At 30.3% G+C, this 20,096-nt stretch overlaps 1 protein-coding gene across 2 annotated transcripts; it reads left to right on the plus strand.

Annotated features, from left to right (window-relative positions):
* The first annotated feature begins 14,460 nt into the window (after positions 1–14,460).
* Positions 14,461–19,629, plus strand: LOC147393982 (carbon-sulfur lyase). 2 transcript variants are annotated; one of them, XM_086454337.1, is made up of 2 exons: positions 14,461–14,550; positions 18,809–19,629. In XM_086454337.1, the coding sequence occupies exon 2, from the start codon at positions 18,819–18,821 to the stop codon at positions 19,251–19,253; it is 435 nt and encodes a 144-aa protein (XP_086310463.1). In that variant the 5' UTR covers positions 14,461–14,550; positions 18,809–18,818; the 3' UTR covers positions 19,254–19,629. The 2 variants fall into 2 exon arrangements, with proteins under 2 accessions (XP_086310463.1, XP_086310464.1); XM_086454338.1 differs by lacking the exon at positions 14,461–14,550 and adding an exon at positions 14,661–16,033.
* Positions 19,630–20,096: the final 467 nt, after the last annotated feature.

The raw sequence follows: 20,096 nt of genomic DNA on the forward strand, positions 1-20,096 counted from the left end.
TGGCGACTCCAATTCTTAGTAGATGTGGCCGTCATAATGATAAAAATCACGTATCTACATATGTCCTAACACTCCTAGAATAATTCATGATGGCAAGTTGTTCCAAATCGAACCAAGCCACCCCAAAGTTATCGATTTGGTTCGGTTCTCGATTTGAACAGGACCAAGTTGCACCCCTAGTTAAAATATGCCTCTTAAGATATTATGGCACAACTTTTTCTAAAATTTTTTTGAAATATTTGATATTATAACTTAAACTCATATAATAGAGTGGGGTTCCATCAATGAACATGATTCTATCATTGTTATTCTAAAATATGGTGGACCCTAGCATTATTTATGTCTAATTGTAATCAAACAACAATGAAAACATCAATATTTGATTGATCAATATTGATAATTCTTTGATTTTTTTATGTGATGAATTCTTTGATTGTTAGTACTTCTAATTTTTTTATATTATACAATGATAATAGTAAAAAGTCAATGAAAATTATGAAGCCGGCCAACAAAATAATTTAAAGATGGATCCACCGAATTCATATATGTTTGACCCACCTAGATAATTAAATTGCCACCTTGAAAATACTTTTTTGTTTTATTTTTTTATGATGATGACCAAACCAACAAATGGGCTTAGACCCATAACTCAGTTGCTTTTACACATTGCAAATCAACTTTGAGGGAGTGGGTTCAAGTCTAGCTTACCCGTAAAAAAAAAACTAAATCAACAAATGGCCTGAATGTGTGCCATGTGAAATCAAACCATGTCATGTATAGGGGGAGTTCTCCATGGATCACACATACATTGCCTTCGAGCTACCGTAACAATTAATGTGTGACCAAATGCATATGATATAAGTATAGAACTACTAACAACAATTGGGTTATAAATGTTTAATCATCAATTCGATATCATAGTTCAATAAAAGAAATAGTTATTTGACATTTTATTTTTTATATTGTGAAACAAATTTTTGTAGCATTAAAAAGTAAGATTTGTTCAACCAACTTGCATACTTGAAAATTTCTTATGACTTTTGTATCTTTATCATGGTAATGAGTTATCTTATATTTTTAAAACTATTATTTTTATTTTATTAGAAACATTTTATATTTCATTTTTTCCTTCTAAAAAATGAGTTTGTTGGAGTAGAAATTTGAAATCTCCATTTATAACTAATTTGTATTTTAGGACTATGCTTTGAAAGATTAAAATAAGATTGAGATGTTGGAGAAAACTGATTGAAAAATATGGTAAGAAATCGTTATTCAGTACATGTACTCTCTTTCAATATATAGATAGTTGGTGTCTTTAATAAATGGAATATAACCATATATGAGAGAGAGTATTTTCTTATTTTATGTCTTTTGATATTTGATGTTTTTTATTCTACATGAAAGAAATTTTTGGATCATCGTCAACCATTGTTGATTGTCAATTCAAGATAAATTATTGGATAAATTAGTGGTTCACGGGTTGAAGTGGCTCCTAACCAACCCTTCCCGTTTGGAGGAACAAGTTAAGCCTATAAAATATAGTAAGATTCATAATTTTAATAACACTAGTACCATACATGTGCTTTGCACAAGGACAATAGATTAATCTATTTCTTAGCAAAATATAAGCTAATATTTTTAATTATTCACATTAAAATACAAATGATTTGGTTCATAATAATCTCTACGTGAGATAAGAGGAAGAACATAGATTTCCTAGAGATGAGTAATGTTCTTCAAGGAATCAGGTCAATTTTTTTTTCCAATGATACGTTCTTCTTGGGAATATCTAGTATCTAGCATCTCAACCAGATGTTTGATGGAGAGTGTTTTTCCTATAAATATAGTCTACAAACAATATAGTTGTATATCTTCTGTGCCATGAGGAAATTAGTAATTAGAGTTCGAAGGATATACTAATAGATTCAATTATAATAAAAAAAACCTCTACTTTTATTTAAATTTTATTAACTTTAATTCTATTTCATATGTTTAAAACTTCCGTCATCAAGTATTTGTTGTATTTATTTGTTTCTATCGAAATGGGCTCCCCTGTTATGGTTATTTTGCTAACTTTTCCTTTATCTGTTTCTTTTGATTTTTTTAAAACGGGTAAAGATATAAAAGTTAAATCATGAAGTGATAGTTTAATGAGTACCTTTTTTTATAGAAATAAATAAATATCAAACCGATATATGCACTTTTGATAAATATTTTAAAAATGTGTATGATCAAAATAACTATTTTGGTAAAACACCTATAAGTATCTTATAGAATGTGTAATTGAATTTTGTTTTGATGTAATTTTGATTAGGAATATGGCTCTATGAGAGATGGATCAATCAATTCTTTATTGGAGCAAGTTTGTAAGAGGTAATTGGGCTTACAATTCAATAAGGTCACATATAATCTATACATAGTTGATGCGTAATCTAGACCGGTAAGGGTACGAAGAAATGTTAATTGTTTCTAATGCAAAAAGACGTGCCTTTTCAATTCACGAACTCCGTGGACATTAATCTGAGAATGGTGATGTTTATTTTACAAAAAGTAATATTTCGTTCAAACGATGGTATTATTTTTCATTGTTTCTCAAATTAGTTATTTCATTATTATTTTAACAATTAAAGTTCTTTACTTAATAAGAAATAGTATCCTATTGTCATTTAGAATTTTGTCCAAGACTGAGATGACTCTGGCAAATCATGTTGAGATGTTGTCGAGCTACTCAATGTGATTCATACATCACATTTATTACTCAGACTGATATTTTAAAGATTCATATTCTATTGAAAAATAATTAATTTCTTAATAATTTAAATATTTATTATCTCTATATCAAATGAGAATTTGTGACTAATCCATTTACTAATCATTTAAGTACGTGAATCAACTAGTATAAATGGGGACAACCCAAGACGAGTCACATAAAAATAATGGACTCTATATTGGATCTGAACTCCTTAATCAATTAATTGAATGAATTAGTAGAACACCCAAGATTTTCAATTGGAGAAAGTACAAAATTGGATGTAGGGATGATTTCAAAATTATTACACTAGACATATTTTTAAAATATTTATGAAAAAATCATATTATTGTGATATTTATTTATTTATTTTATTAAAATGAGTACCCACTCTGTTTTTTTTTTTTTGTGATTCACAGGATATATATAGTAAAATCATAAAAATGACAGTTCAATGATACCTATTTGGTAAAAATAGATAAATACTAAAACATGTATTATGCTTATGAAATAATGACCAATTGGGTTTTTAGAGACTCATCATTTTCAACAAATGCAGAACAAGTTAATTTTTTTACTAATTTGACCAAATAGATTGAAAGGTATTCATGATTCACTTTTTTTTTTTTTAATTGAACTAATCACTTCAAATAAATAGTAAGCTTAATGAGATACAAGTCAACAATCTCAATTTAAGAACTTGGAGCTCTCTTAACTATTGGATAACAAGTCTATTCTAAAGAAAAGAGTCGTTAAACTATTTCCTAGGTTTGTGGTTCACTAGTCATGAATGAACCTGATTCATATAGGTGGTTTGTGGTGGATTTTTACGTTATTTATGTTAATCTCACAAATGATGAGATTCAGGTCAAGGGGGGCATATCATGACTTTAAAAACAAATGGGTATCTTTAATATTGATCAAATCTTGAGATTTCTAAGATAAGGATTATATCTATTATTGACCAAACCATGGGTGAATCTCTAAAATTAACCAAAATAAGGGTTGTTATGTTCGTTGTTTTTATGAACTCATTATGAACCGAATCTCGAACTGGTTTGGTTTGTTTGAATTCTTGTTTCCCTACTATAATATTGAACCCAATAACAAATGTCTCATTTGATGATGCATTATGAAAAGAATAGAGGGGGCATGCGCAAATATATATGTGTTGAAAGGGCTTATTTGTATAAAAAAAAAGTATTGATTAAAGGGATTTTGAAGATTACATAGTTAAAAAAAATGAGTTTTTGTAATTTTGAAGACTCACCTTAGGTTGCAATTTTCTTAGGTTTTGACTAAAATGACCCTAATTGTATTCAATTTAAATATAAAGGTAGGGGCATTTGTGAGATCCAAATTTTTGGTGTAAAACCATTTCTACTCCGCCTTCTCTAATTATAATAGTATAGATTTCTTACATTAAATAAAAATAATTTGATAATGTAGACTTATGGAAAATTAAATAAAAATAAAAAACTTAATGACAAATGAAAATAAAAATAAACCTAATACATAACCTGTTATAAATAAATACATAATAAATTTAATAACCTGATTTATTATAAATAAATAAAAAAAGAATAAACTATATAAAGCTTAAAAGATGAAAGTATAAAGTATGAAGTGAAACTAAATAAATTAAATCATTAACCCTTCATATCGTATTTTACAAATAATTTATTATTTAATAAAAATATAATTTTAGAAGACTAAAAATGTCCCCACCTTTGTATTTAACCTTATTATTATTAAAGTAATTTTTATCAAAAACAATAAAATTACAATCCCACGAGTACTAGAATCATGTTATTTAGTTTTCTAAAATTACAAAATTATTTTTTTATCATGTTAATTTCAAATTCTTTTAAATTATAAAAAGGCCATTACAATATAATAAACAATAAAATATGATATAAAACTTGAATTATGTATAAATCCTTATTTTTGTAATCTATGTGCATTTGCCACATGCCACCTACTAGTATAGTAAAACATGATATTTTTGTAATTTTGAAATCTATGCAATGTGATAGATTACAATTTTCTTGATTTTTTTTTAATACCAAAATGATCTTTGTTATATTAAATTTAAATATAAAAAAAGGGGGCAAGTATGACCACTCAAATTTTCGTGTCAAGCCACTTCTTTTAGGCTTCTCTCATTATAATATTAAAAGATTAGTTAGAAACTATGAAATATTAATTGGATGGTCATGCCTATAAAATCTTGTTCATGTGATCAATGACTCCAACTTCCACTTAAATCAAGTTCTTGGTCGTTCAGGATAGTTTCTTCAGAAAAAGGGTCAAGATATTTATAGACACAGTTAGTCCACAAAGTAGTGATGGGACATGCACAACTCTGATGCTCTTCATGCAACAACAACTATTGTTAGGATTTGTAGCACACGATCTACTAGTAGAGGTGGCATTACCTTGGCACATTAACATAAGTGCAGAGTACAATGCAATAGTCCATTGATAGTTGTAGAGGGAAAGTACCACTCAAAGAGATCTTGGGCCTACTTTTCTCGCCCGATCCCAAATCTGACCATTTGTTGAATATTTGAGATACCCCTATATTTTCAAACTAATGACATGCCCCTCGATCCTCGTCTTTAGATTAATACAAAATGACTTGAATGCCCTTAGCATCTCTAGACAAAAAATCATGAGTTTTTATCCCCAAATCAATCATCTTCAATCATAAGAGTAATTTTTTTTTCTTTTCGAAAAATGCTAAATTGACTTGAAATAGCACTTAAAATCTACTTGAGTGTATAAGAAACCACATATGCTTTTTCTCAATATACAAGTGTTATACACATAGGGTTTAGTTTGATTGCACATGGAGAGAGAGAGAAGAGCAAACCTGTGACGAAGATGAAGTTGTAGTCGTTTGTGAAGAGAGTTGGGTAACCTAATGAAATAAAAAGTCCTTCTTTGATGAAAAATCATTTTCCTTGGGGTGAGGGTGGGATTTTAAAATCCAGCAAATGGTGGATTTTTGTTGGGGTTGGAAAATAGATTTTCATGGAAAAATTTGCAATCAAACACTTGAAATTCTTATTTTTCATAGAAATTCAAATCCTATAAAAAAAAGGGGGCAAGTATGACCACTCAAATTTTCGTGTCAAGCCACTTCTTTAGGCCTTCTCTCATTATAATATTTAAAGATTAGTTAGAAACTATGAAATATTAATTGGATGGTCATGCCTATAAAATCTTGTTCATGTGATCAATGACTCCAACTTCCACTTAAATCAAGTTCTTGGTCGTTCAGGGTAGTTTCTTCAGAAAAAGGGTCAAGATATTTATAGACACAGTTAGTCCACAAAGTAGTGATGGGGCATGCACAACTCTGATGCTCTTCATGCAACAACAACTATTGTTAGGATTTGTAGCACACGATCTACTAGTAGAGGTAGCATTACCTTGGCACATTAACATAAGTGCAGAGTACAATGCAATAGTCCATTGATAGTTGTAGAGGGAAAGTACCACTCAAAGAGATCTTGGGCCTACTTTTCTCGCCCGATCCCAAGTCTGACCATTTGTTGAATATTTGAAATACCCCTATATTTTCAAACTAATGACATGCCCCTCGATCCCCGTCTTTAGATTAATACAAAATGACTTGAATGCCCTCAGCATCTCTAGACAAAAATCATGAGTTTTTATCCCCAAATCAATCATCTTCAAAGTCTATAATTGAAAATCATTTATAAAAAAATATATTAAAATAGAAAATCACTTCAATCTCGTGTTTCCGTTAAAATTAAGGGTGTAACTTGGTTCAGTTTGAGGTCAAATTGGAACCAAACCGACATAGGTCGGTTCCACTAAATAAGAACCAGAACTGAACCAAATTCCATTGGAACCAAACCAATCCAAACCAAATTAATGTTGGTTTGGTTCGGTTCGGTTATACGGATTGCCAATATTTTATAAATTGTAAGTAATATTTTTTAATGAAAAAACAACCATAAAATTTCATACAATAAAGGGAAAATTATAAAAAAAATCAAATATAATAATTATTTAACAAAAAAGTACAAATTTTATGAAAATTATGAAAAAGGTAACAACCGGCCATGTAAGGGCCGGTTTTTTTCTCTCCCTTTTTTTCTCTTTTTTTATTTTTTTAATTTAAAAAAATCAAATTTTTTACACTCTAACCGGCCATTCAATGTCCTCTACATTTCTCTCTCCTCTTTCTCTCTCTCTTTTGTTTTTTTAATTAAACAAATCAAAAAAATTTCATTCCAACCGGCCATTCAATGTCCTCTAAATTTCTCTCTCCTCTTTCTCACTCTCTTTTTATTTTTTTAATTCAAAAAATCAAATATTTACATTGCCATTCAATGTCCTCTACATTTCTCTCTCCTCTTTCTCTCTCTCTTTTTGTTTTTTTAATTTAAAAAAATCAAAAAAATTTCATTCCAACCGGCCATTCAATGTCCTCTAAATTTCTCTCTCCTCTTTCTCACACTCTTTTTGTTTTTTAATTAAAAAAATCAAATGTTTACATTGCCATTTAATGTCCTCTAAATTTCTCTCTCCTATTTTTTTTTTTAAAATTAAAAAACCATAATTTTACATTCTAACCGATTTTTTTATTTAAAAAAGTGAAGAGAAAAATTCATCGGACATTGAATAATGGTCGTTTCATTTTAAAAAAATTCCGAGAAAAATTCAATGGACATTGAATAACTGTTTAGAATGTAAAAATTCCTTTTTTTTAATTTAAAAAATAGAGAGAGAAAGAGAAAGAGGAGAGAGAAATTCAACGGACATTGATTGGTCGTTTAAAAATGTAAAAAATTGGTTTTTTTAATTTAAAAAATAAAGAGAGAAATTTTTAGCTAGCATTGAATGCCGTTTAAAATATAAAAATTCGTTTTTTTTTTTTAAATTTAAGAGAGAGAGAGAGGACATGGAATGGCAATGAAAACATTGAATTTTTTAATTAAAAACAAAAAGAGAGAGAGAAGAGGAGAGAGAATTTAGAGGACATTGAATGACCGGTTAAAATGAATTTTTTTTTATTTTTTAATTAAAAAACAAAAAGGAGAGAGAAATGTAAGGGACATTGAATGACCGTTAAATTATAAAAAATTCGATTTTTTTAAATTAAAAAAATAAACAAGAGAAAAAAATGGAGAGAGAAAAAAACCGGCCCTTACATGGCCGTTGTTTGTTACTTTTTTTCATATTTTTCATAAAAATTTGTACTTTTTTTTTAAATAATTATTATTGGGTTTTTTTTTTGAATAATTTTCCCCTACAATAAATCACAAATCTATTCATAAAAAGTCATTAGTTTATTAATAAAAGATCACTAATCTATGTCCTAAGACTCCTAGAATAATTCATAATAATAATAATTATTATTATATATATTTATTGCATAGGGGTTCCGTTTTCAATTTGGGTCGGTTCTATACAAGTTTGGTTCGAGATCAGAATCAAATTGATCAATTCTTCATTTTCGTAACTTGGAACCAAACTGCAACTTGTTCCAAATCGAACCAAGCCAGCCCAAAGCTATCGGTTTGGTTCGGTTTTCGATTTGAACCGAACCAAGTTGCACTCCTAGTTAAAATATGCCTCTTAAGATATTATGGCACGACTTTGTCTAGAAAAAAAATTGAAATATTTGAGATTATAACAGAGTGGGGTTCCATCAATGCACATGATTCTAACATTGTTATTCTAGAATATGGTGGACCCTAGCATTATTTATGTCTAATTGTAATCAAACAACAATGAAAACATCAATATTGATAATTTTTTGATATTTTTTTTATGTGACGAATTCTTTGATTGTTAGTACTTCTAATTTTTTTTTATTATATAATGATAATAGTAAAAGGTCATTGCAAATTATGAACCCGGCAAAAAAAAAAAAATTTAAAGATGGATCCACTAAATCCATGTATCTTAGACCCACCTAGATAATTAAATTCCCACATTGAAAATACTTTTTTATTTTGTTTTTTATGATGATGACTAAACCAACAAATGGGCTTGGACCCATAACTCAGTTGCTTTTACACATTGCAAATCAACTTTGAGGGTGGTGGGTTCAAGTCTAACTTACCTGTCGAAGAAGACTAAACTAACAAATGGCTTAAATGTGTACCATGTGGAATCGAACCATGTCATGTATAGGGGGGTTCTCAATGGATCACACATACATTACCTTCGAGCTACCATAACAATTAACGTGTGATCAAATGCATATGATATATGTATAGAACTACTAACAACAATTGGGTTATAAATGTTTAATCATCAATTAGATATCATAGTTCAATAAAAGAAATAGTTATTTGACATTTTATTTTTTATACTTTGAAAACAAATTTTTGTAGCGTTGAAAAGTAAGATTTGTTCAACCGACTTGCATACTTGAAAATTTCTTGTGACTTTTGTATCTTTATCATGGTAATCAGTTACCTTATATTTTTAAAACTATTATTTTTATTTTATTAGAAACATTTTATGATTTTATTTTTTCCTTCTAAAAAGTGAGTTTGTTGGAGTAGAAATTTGAATGATCCATTTATAACTAATTTGTGTTTTAGGATTATGCTTTGAAAAATTAAAATAAGACTGAGATGTTGGAGAAAATTGATTGAAAAATTTGATAAGAAAATTATTATTCAGTATATGTACTCTTTGTCAATATATAGATAGTTGGTGTCTTTAATAAATGAATATAAACATATATATGAGAGAGATAGTATTTTCTTAATTATTTTATTTCTTTTGATATTTGATTTATTCTACATGAAAGAATTTTTTGGATTATCGTCAACCTTGGTAGATTTTCAATTCAAGATTAATTATTGGATAAATTAGTGGTTCACGGGTTGAAGCGGCTCCTAACCATCCTTTCTTGTCTGAGGGAACAAGTTAAGCCTATAAAATATAGTAAGATTCATAATTTTAATAACACTAGTACTATATGTGTGCTTTGTACAAGGACAATAGATTAATCTATTTCTTAGAAAAATATAAGTTAATATTTTTAATTATTCACATTGAAATACAAATTATTTGGTTTATAATAATCTCTACATGAAATAAGAGGAAGAACATAGGTTTCCTAGAGATGAGTAATGTTCTTCAAGGAATTAGGTCAATTTTTTTTTCCAATGATACCTTCTTCTTGGGAATATGTGTATCTAGCATCTCAACCAGATGTTTGATGGAGAGTGTTTTTCCTATAAATATAGTCTACAAACAATATAGTTGTATATCTTCCGTGCCATGAGGAAATTAGTAATTAGAGTTTGAAGGATGTATTAATAAATTCAATTATAGAAAAACTCTACTTTTATTTAAATATTATTAACTTTGATTCTATTTCATATGTTTAAAACTTCTGTCATCAAGTATTTGTTATATTTATTTGTTTCTATCGAAATGGGCTCTCCTTCTATGGTTATTTTGCTAACTTTTCCTTTATCTGTTGCTTTTGATTTTTTTTAAACGGGTAAAGATATAAAAGTTACATCATGAAATGATAGTTTAATGAGTACTTTTTTTTTTATAGAAATAAATAAATATCAAATCGATATATGCACTTTTGATAAATATTTTAAAAATGTGTATGGTCAAAATAACTATTTTGGTAAAACACTTATAAGTATCTCATAGAATATATTATTGAATTTTGTTTTGACTTGATTTTGATTAGGAATATGGCTCTATGAGAGATGGATCAATCAATTCTACATTGGAGCTAGTTTGAGAGAGGTCATTGGTTTTACAATTCAATAAGGTCACATATGATCTATACATAGTTGATGCCTAATCTAGACCGGTAAGGGTAGGAAGAAATGTTAATTGTTTCCAGTGCAAAAAGACGTGCTCTTTCAATTCACGAACTCTGTGGACGTTAATCTGAAGATGGTGATGTTGATTTCACAAAAAGTAGCATTTCATTGTAACGATGATATTATTTTCCATTGATTCTCAAATTAGTTATTCCATTATTATTTTAACTATTAAAGTTCTTTATTTAATAAGAAATAGTATCCTATCATCATTTAGAATTTTGTCCAAGATTGAGATGACTTTGGCAAATCATGTTGAGATGTTATTGAACCACTCAATGTGAATCATACATCACATTTATTACTCAAACTGATATTTTAAAGATTCATATTTTATGGAAAAATAATTAATTTCTTAATAATTTAAATATTTATTATCTCTATATCAAATGAGAATTTGTGACTAATCCATTTACAAATCATTTAAGTATGTGAGTCAACTGCTATAAATGGAGACAACCCAAGACGAGTCACATAAAAATAATGGACTCTATATTGGATATGAACTCCTTAATCAATTAATTGAATGAATTAGTAGAACACCCAAGATTTTCAATTGGAGAAAGTACAAAATTGAATATATCGATGATTTCAAAATTATTGCACTAGATATATTTTTAAAATATTTATGAAAAAGTCATATTATTGTGATATTTATTTATTTATTTATTAAAATGAGTACCCACTCTTTTTTTTGTGATTCACAGGGTATATAAAGCAAAATCATAAAAATGACAGTCCAATGGTACCTAAGCAGTAAAAATAGATAAATACTAAAACATGTATTATGCTTATGAAACAATGACCAATTGGATTTTTAGAGACTCATCATTTTCAACAAATGTAGAACAAGTTAATTTTTTTTACTAATTTGACGAAATAGGTTGAAAGGTATTCATGATTCACTTTTTTTTTTAATTGAACTAATCACTTCAAACAAATAGCAAGCTTAATGAGATACAATTCAACAATCTCAATTTAAGAACTTGGAGCTCTCTTAAGTATTAGATAAAAAGTCTACTCTAAAGAATAGAGCCGTTAAACTAATTCCTAAAGTCCAAGATGCACATTTCAATTAGTGTTAAGGTGTCCTAATTATGATTCTAAACTCACATTTATATAATTCAATTAAGAATAATTTCACCAAAATCACATAATTGTATTTCTCAATGAGACAAAAATGAAAAAGAGGAATTATAATACAAGACAAGAGACTAATAAATATATTTATAATCTACAAATGGTGTTTGAAGTAAAAAAAAAAATAAAAACTATGGACAACGCATTTTAACTACATTTTAAGGGATCAAATATCACGGTTTCATTCTATGTTACCTAGTTTGTTGTTCGCTTGGTTCAAAATCAGGTTTGTGGTTCACTAATCTTGAATGAACTTGATTCATATAGTTAGTTTGTGGTGGATTTTTAAGTCATTTACGTTAATCTCATAGATGACGAGACTCATGTCAAGGGGGGCATATCATGACTTTAAAAACAAAGGGATATCTTTAATATTAATCAAATCTTGAGATTTCTAAGATAAGGATTATCTCTATTATTGACCAAACCAAGGGGGAATCTCTAAAATTAACCAAAATAAGGGGTTCGCAAGGTTCGTTGTTTTTATGAACCCATTATGAACTGAATCTTGAGCTGGTTTGGTTTGTTTGAGTACTTGGTTCCCTACTATAATATTGAACCCAATAACAAAGGTCTTATTTGATGATGCATTATGAAAATAACAGAGGTGGCATGTGCAAACATACATGTATTGAAAGGGCTTATTTGTAAAAAAAAAAGTATTGATTAAAGGGATTTTGAAGATTGCATAGTTTTAAAAAAATGAGTTTTTGTAATTTTGATAACTCACCTTATGTTGCAATTTTCTCTTGGGTTTTGACTAAAATGACCTTGATTGTATTCAATTTAAATATAAAGGTAGGGGCATTTGTGAGATCCAAAATTTTGGTGTCAAGCCACTTCTACTCCGCCTTCTCTCATTATAATAGTAAATATTTCTTATATTAAATGAAAATAATTTGATAAGGTATTATGGAAAATTAAATAAAAATAAAAAAACTTAATCACAAACGAAAATAAAAATAAACCTAATACATAACCTGTTATAAATAAATACATAATAAATTTAATAGCCTAAGTTATTATAAATAAATAAATAAATAAAAAATAAACTATATAAAGCTTAAAAGATGAAAGTATAAAGTATGAAGTGAAACTAATATAAATTAAATCATTAGCCCTTCATATCGTATTTTACAAATAATTCATTATTTAATAAAAATATAATTTTAGAAGACTAAAAATGCCCCCATGTCTGTATTTGACCTTATTATTATTATTAAAGTAATTTTTATCAAAAACAATAAAATTACAATCCCACGAGTACTAGAATCATGTTATTTAGTTTTCTAAAATTATAATTTTTTTTATCATGTTAATTTCAAATTCTTTTAAATTATAAAAAAGCCATTACAATATAATAAATAATAAAATATGATATAAAAATTGAATTATGTATAAATCCTTATTTTTGTAATATATGTGCATTTGCACATGCCACCTACTACTATAGTAAAAAATGATATTTTTGTAATTTTGAAAACTATGCAATGTGATAGATTATAATTTTCTTGATTTAAAAAAAAAAAAAAAACCAAAATGACCTTTGTTATATTAAATTTAAATATAAAAAAAGGGGCAGTTATGACCACTCAAATTTTGGTGTCAAGCCACTTCTATTAGGCCTTCTCTCATTATAATATTAAAAAGTTAGTTAGAAACTATGAAATATTAATTGGATGGTCATGCCTATAAAGTCTTGTTCATGTGATCAATGACTTCAACTTCCACTTAAATTAAGTTCTTGGTCGTTTAGGGTAGTATCTTTAGAAAAAGGGTCAAGATATTTATAGACACGATTAGTCCACAAAGTAGTGATGAGGCATGCACAACTCTGACGCTCTTCATGTAACAACAACTATCATTTGGATTTGTAACACACGATCTAATAGCAGAGGTGGCATGACCCTGACACAATAACATAAGTGCAAAGTACAATGCAATAGTCCATTGATAGTTGTAGAGGGAAAGTACCATTCAAAGAGATCTTGGACCTACTTTTCTCACCCGATCTCAAATTTGACAATTTGTTGAATATTTGAGATACCCCTATATTTTCAAACTAATGACATGCCCTTCAATCCCCATCTTTAGATTAATACAAAATGACTTGAATACCCTCATCTTCAATCTCTAGACAAAAATTCATGACTTTTTATCCCCAAATCAATCATCTTCAATCATACGAGTAATTTTTTTTTACTTTTTGAAAAATCCTAAAGTGACTTGAAATAGCACTTAGAGTCTAATTGAGTGTATAGAAAACCACAAATGCTTTTTCTCAAGATACAAGTGTTATACACTCAAGGGAAATCAATGGTTCTTTATATACACTAAGTACTAGTTCCAGTATAATTTCAAGTCACTCTAGCATGCTCAAATTTTCTTTTACCATCATCTTCTCCTTTGGGGAAGTAGAATAACATAAAATTTTGGGTAGCAAATCTAGGGTTTTCTATGAAGGATTACGATGAGGTTGAACCCAATAGATTAAAGATAACAGGTTTTTTTAATGATGAATTAAAAATAATGTTGAATATACTACATATAATTTACCACGGAGGTTGAAGAATATGAAGATAAAAAAAAAACAAAATTATTTGATTGAAGTTAGAAAATAAGGGCGTATAGGTCATTTTCTTAGTCTAAAAGAGAAAACTATAATCCAGGGGTATGTTATCAATTTTAAAATACAGGGGTTGTCTCAAATATTCACCAAAACAAGAATGCCTTTAAGGCTTCACTGTCTTCATTCAACCCACCGATTCAAAAAAATTAAAAAAAGTCACCGAAGACCAAGGTTGACTACTTGTAAGTTCCTATGTTTCTCTGTAAATTCTCTTTTTATTTTTATTTTTATTTATTTTTTATTTTTAAATTTCTAATATATATTTGTTAGATTAGATTTACTGAAGTTTTGCTGATCAAATATCTAAATCGAATCTCCAAATCTTCTAACAAAATCTTAACTGTTCTGCTAATCCTCTTATTTGAACCCAAACAGCCAAACCCTAAGTTTTATGTATGTGTGTGTGTTTTACTTTTTCTGTGTTGAATTATGTTTTTTTTTTTTTGTTGAAAAATTTAATTTTTAGATTTGTAATTAATGCGATTCAGTAGAATGGGTTAAATAATGGTAAAATTTGTGGAGGATTTGAGGTTAGGAAGAGTGAATTTACATGTTTTTCACTATAGAATCAATGATTTTAAAGCTCGTCCATTCATCTTGATCTCCAAGGCTTCCCGGGCCTTCGAGACTCTCAAATATAACCCAAGCGGTCTAACCCCCGGGGCGGACCCCAACCGAAAGGCGCTAGACGGACTAACGGCAAGCGAGATAAAGAAAGCAGCAGGACTGCCTTGCCGCGGGAGAGTCTTTCTCCAATGAGAATCCAGACTGTTTGTTTTTGGGCAAGACAAGAAAGGAACTCGCCCTTTGACACCAAGGGATAAGAGCAGATTGCTGGCGATGACTTGGCGAGATAGTCAACGTGTCTATCAAATTGATTCGTCCAAGATCCGAACTATATTTGGAGTCAAAGAGATTCAGTATAATTCAAAGCAATGCGGAGGATGTGGAGTGCAACTTTAGTAGTGACACTAACACCCATGGAGAGAAAGGTTTGTAAAAGTTGATGCTAAGAAATACCTCGGAAGAATCCATATTCATTAGCTTGGTTCTATTATCCATAAGTATGGAGAGATGGAGGAGAATGTTTTCCTTAGAATTAATCAATTGGTTGAAGTGGCATTGTACTTCTAGAATCTTATGTCGCCGACATATCCCAATCAAATCAAAAAGAACTTTTTAAGTAGCGCAGTAAGGCTGGCAATGTTTTATGGAGAGCTAGAAGCAAATCGGCTCAAGTGAGGTCGACTTCGTGAGTGATCCCACATACCATATGGAAAAAAAATACATATTATAAAGAAGAGAAGGGTTTCTCTTTGGTGGGTTTTGCGAGGTAACAACTTCAAACTTAGATGAATGTTGTCAGTCGTCACAACTGAAAGGCATGAGTCAAAAAAAATGATGTATCTAATGTTGACTGACTAAGGAACATGTTTATAGATTGAGCATAGAAGAGTGGAGGATGTGGAGATGGTTGAGTTAAAAATTTGAGAAAACATTTGTGAAAATGGAAGGAAAACAAAGGGAAGTGGATTTGGGCATTGATAGTAGATATGAACATACTTGGATTAGTAGAAAATGTGGATTTTTAATCCAAATTGAATGGAGGAACATTATTCGTTCAGCTGACACCAAATTTGTGAATGATGATCATCATCATGAAAGGTATGTAGATTTAGTTCATGTGATGCATAGGTTAGGAAACCTTATGATGATTTTTCTTTTTTTCCTATTGTTTCGTGATTTGGCAATCATAGGGTCTGGGGAGGAAATCTTCTTATCACCCCTTTAAGTGAATCATGGAGAGGTCATGAAAGGTTGGCTTGTAGTGCAAGTCTTCTAAAAGATGATGACAAAGAGTTTTGTGATTAAATTACCAAATTGTTGAGTGACTAGAACATAAACAATCTATAATGAACTTATAGTTTTTTTTTCTTGTACAAAATGGTAATCAAGTTTGATTGATAGTTACGGGCCAGGAAACTAGGACTTGAAGTCATATAAGTCGCTTTCTTATTTCCAAGAAGGTAGTTAGGTAAAACTTATATCAATGTTAGTAGTGGAAAAAATCACCCCCCCTCCCCAAAAAAAAAAAAAAAAGGAAAAAATTATGTACAGCCAAAGTGTCAACATAGCTAAGTTCGTAAGACGTGTGGAGTGTTGTTTCTATGCCCTAGGTTCAAACCCCTTTGAATCCACTTTCACCTTGCTTACCACTAACCTTTTACCTATCCCACCCACCCCCCTAAAAAAAGTTAAATAAATAAAAATGATAGTAACCTTAGAATAATGAAAAATGTGTTTGGCAAAAACTGAATTCCTACTAAATGCTAAATCCACTATGGTGAAGGTGAGTTATTGAAGTGCATAAACTATATTGCTTATTTTTTAGGATCATATAGAAGAGGACCATCATGGTGAAGTGCTCTCTCTCTCTCTCTATATATATATAAATCCGCTATGGTCACTTTGAGGTATGATTTAAGTGGGATCCACACTTTGTTTGAGGCGGGACTACGTGAAAACTTATTCTTCTCTTTGAAGAGAATAATTTCATTTATTAAGTTGTCATAAATATCTTTTCAGTGAATGAGAAATCAGTTCCAAACAACCTCTACTAGCCATGGTTTATTAGTATGTGGTTTGTAAAACTATTGAGTTTGTTAGTGAAACTGTTTACTCCCATATTGGATAAGAATAAGAAATTTGTCTAGTTCTTATATAGAACTTCTCATATTACTTAAGTGAATATGAGAGAGAGACTTGGGTAAGCCCATGCACGCGCAAAGGGCCTATGGGCTCAAGAAAGATTTAAATCATTGGTCCAAAAAATCCTTAATGAGTGTGTGTGCACAGGGGGGGTGCAAATTTTGACAATTTGGCCTCACGTGAGTATGCGCGTCGGGCCCTTTTGTTGATTTAAGTGTTGGGCGCACTCCTTATAAATAGGTCATTTCGACCTTAGTTGTTATTCATTCGATTTTCTCCTCTCCTATTTTACTTGCATTCTGAATTTCTCGTCTGCATTCCTTGAGAATACAAACTTAGCGTTCGGTTCGCTAGACGTGTAGATTGAAGTGTTGCCTCTACACTTGTGATCGTTATATTCTGGGAAATAATTGTTCATTAGATCTGTGGGTACCAAATTGTGGGAACAAAATTGTCTTAAGGACATTGTGTTCAACACAAGCCTCAATTCTTCAACTTGTCTAAGCCCATCAAAAGTTGCACAAGCATTTAATGCAATTACTATTTTGGAGAAGCATTAATTGTACAAGTACAAAGGAAGAACTAGGAAAAAGTAAAGATACAAAAACAATTACCCCTTCCCCACAAATAATATATTCCATCCGACCTAAACACAAAATCCCCAAAAAATAAATCCTTGAAACCTTCTAGAGGTTGAATGCCACTCACGAATCAATTATTTGATGGAAAGTACAATATGGAAGAGACCCCACTTTCTTTCCTTCTAGTCTTTTCCTTCCAATTGCCCTAAGAACCATGAAAAGAGGATTCTCCATAAAACTCTCTTTCAAGCTTCACTAGGAACTTATCTATCCAAGCTTAGAGATAAGCTCCAAAAACCTCTTTTCATCATCTATGGTGATAATAGTGCTATCATCATAGTGCAGTAGTATAAATAGATGACTCCCTCAATGAAGATTGAACTTCAAATTTTCTTGCTTGGCTTATAAATTAGTCAAGTGTGTTGAAGCAATCAAATCAGACACAGGGCGCTTGTTGAAGACCATAAATGGCCTTTGTTTAAACAACTAACATATGCAAAAAAATCATGATTAATGATACCTAGGACTGTTTTTTCTTTTAATTTGATTTCATCCTCGTAAAGAAACCATGGTAGATGGCATTTTTCACATTGAGTTAGTGAATTGCTCAGTGGAGTCAATGGTGGGAACTATTTTGATTGGAAAAATTTAACAATTAAGTCACGAAGTCTTATCAAATTGTTTCCCGTAAACTTGATTGAATTAGCGAGTGGGCTTACCTTGCAACGTCCAATATTTTCATTTGGAAGAGATGATGATTTGATCTAACTAACCCAACAAGGGAGGTGTGTAATAGCAGAATGTTCACTAGGGGAATGCCTATGCATTTTCTATAATTATGGTAAGACCATTCATCTATACCTGATTTCTATGCAAAATTATGTGTCGTCCTTTTTCTTATTCTTTTATTAGAAATCTACCTTTTTTCCACGATATTCTAATTTAGACTTGTTAACTAGCAAATTTACATATAATAAATGTCGTCAAATTCCCAAATGCATAGAGCAGGCATCTTCACCAGGTGAAAATGTAAGCCATTTTGATAATCGTGACTCGGGCATTCTCCAGTACATTCATTCCTAGGCAAAAAAAAAAAGTGATAAATTTTGATTATCTTCTTGTTGCTTAGTAAAACATGTCCTCTAAACAGGTTCTTGTGAATGGATTTTGAGAGAGTAGTTCACAATGGAGGATGCCACTGTGGGCGTGTGAGATGGCAAGCCGAAGCTCCACCAAGTGTTACTGTTTGGAGTTGCAACTGCTCCGACTGCTCGATGAGAGGCAACATTCACTTCATAGTCCCTTCTACGTGTTTCAAGCTTCTAGGAGACTCCTTACAATTCTTAACGACCTACACCTTTGGGACTCATACGGCAAAGCACACCTTCTGCAAGGTCTGTGGCATAACCTCATTTTACATACCACGGTCAAACCCTGATGGGATTTCTGTGACTTACAAGTGTGTAGACCCCGGGACACTGACCCATGTCGAGATAAAGTATTTTGATGGGAAAAATTGGGAGGATTCCTATGAGCAAAGTTCCATTGCTTCACTCTCGAAGTTGGACAATGAAATGACAAATGATCCCAAGTAAGCGTTCAAGTTTATCAACTTTAGTGTTGAAGATGTTGCGCTGAAATAAGGTGGTTTGTTGTCAAAGTGATAAAGTTGCTTCTTGTGTCTTCAACATTATTTTTTCCGTCTAGGCAATTGAGATTTAGGGGTCAGTAATTAGTAAGTGAAGGTGGGTTTTCTTATTTGCACTCTGATTCTGGTTTTGATTTTGATAATTTGAACAAAATATCAATGCCAATGAAGATGGCATTGATTTTGATCAATTAGTCAATCATTATCTACACTCTGATTGTTATCTTATTTTTATGTTTTGAATAAAATAAACCTTGATTGTGTTGTAAAACTGTGGTTATTTGTTGTAATTTAATATGGGCTCTGGTGATTTGTTATTGTAATTTAACATATTATATAATATGAGAATATCACCCAGTAGGAATAATTACATGAGCCTAACCCTAGCTCAATTTTTTTTGATTGTTTCTCGATTTTATCGTATTCTTCGAATTTTTTCCCTGTTGACTCATTCTCAAACCCCGACTTGGTGACTATGGTAGTTAGTAGGTGAAGGCGGGTTTTAAACCCAGTTCATGGTATCAACACTAGCAAACTTTAACCAACTTAGCAAGTTGGCACCTTCTTTTGTGTGCATGTCTTAACATGTGTTTATGACGCTGAAATATAGTTGTGTTATTATATCCTGAAACCAACTCAACTTGTACTTCATTTTTTGAGTCAAGTTGGGATGGCGATAAGGTGAAGCGTTCTGGGTTGTAGCGTATCAGTCTTTGTAGGGGCTTACAATTTGATCTCTGAAGTAATAACTTTTCCATTTACTCTGCCAAAGTCAAGTTTATGTAGCTAA

Source organism: Akebia trifoliata, chromosome 9 (assembly GCF_017979445.1).
Source record: "Akebia trifoliata isolate Shusen 1 chromosome 9, ASM1797944v1, whole genome shotgun sequence".
Lineage (NCBI taxonomy): Eukaryota > Viridiplantae > Streptophyta > Magnoliopsida > Ranunculales > Lardizabalaceae > Akebia > Akebia trifoliata.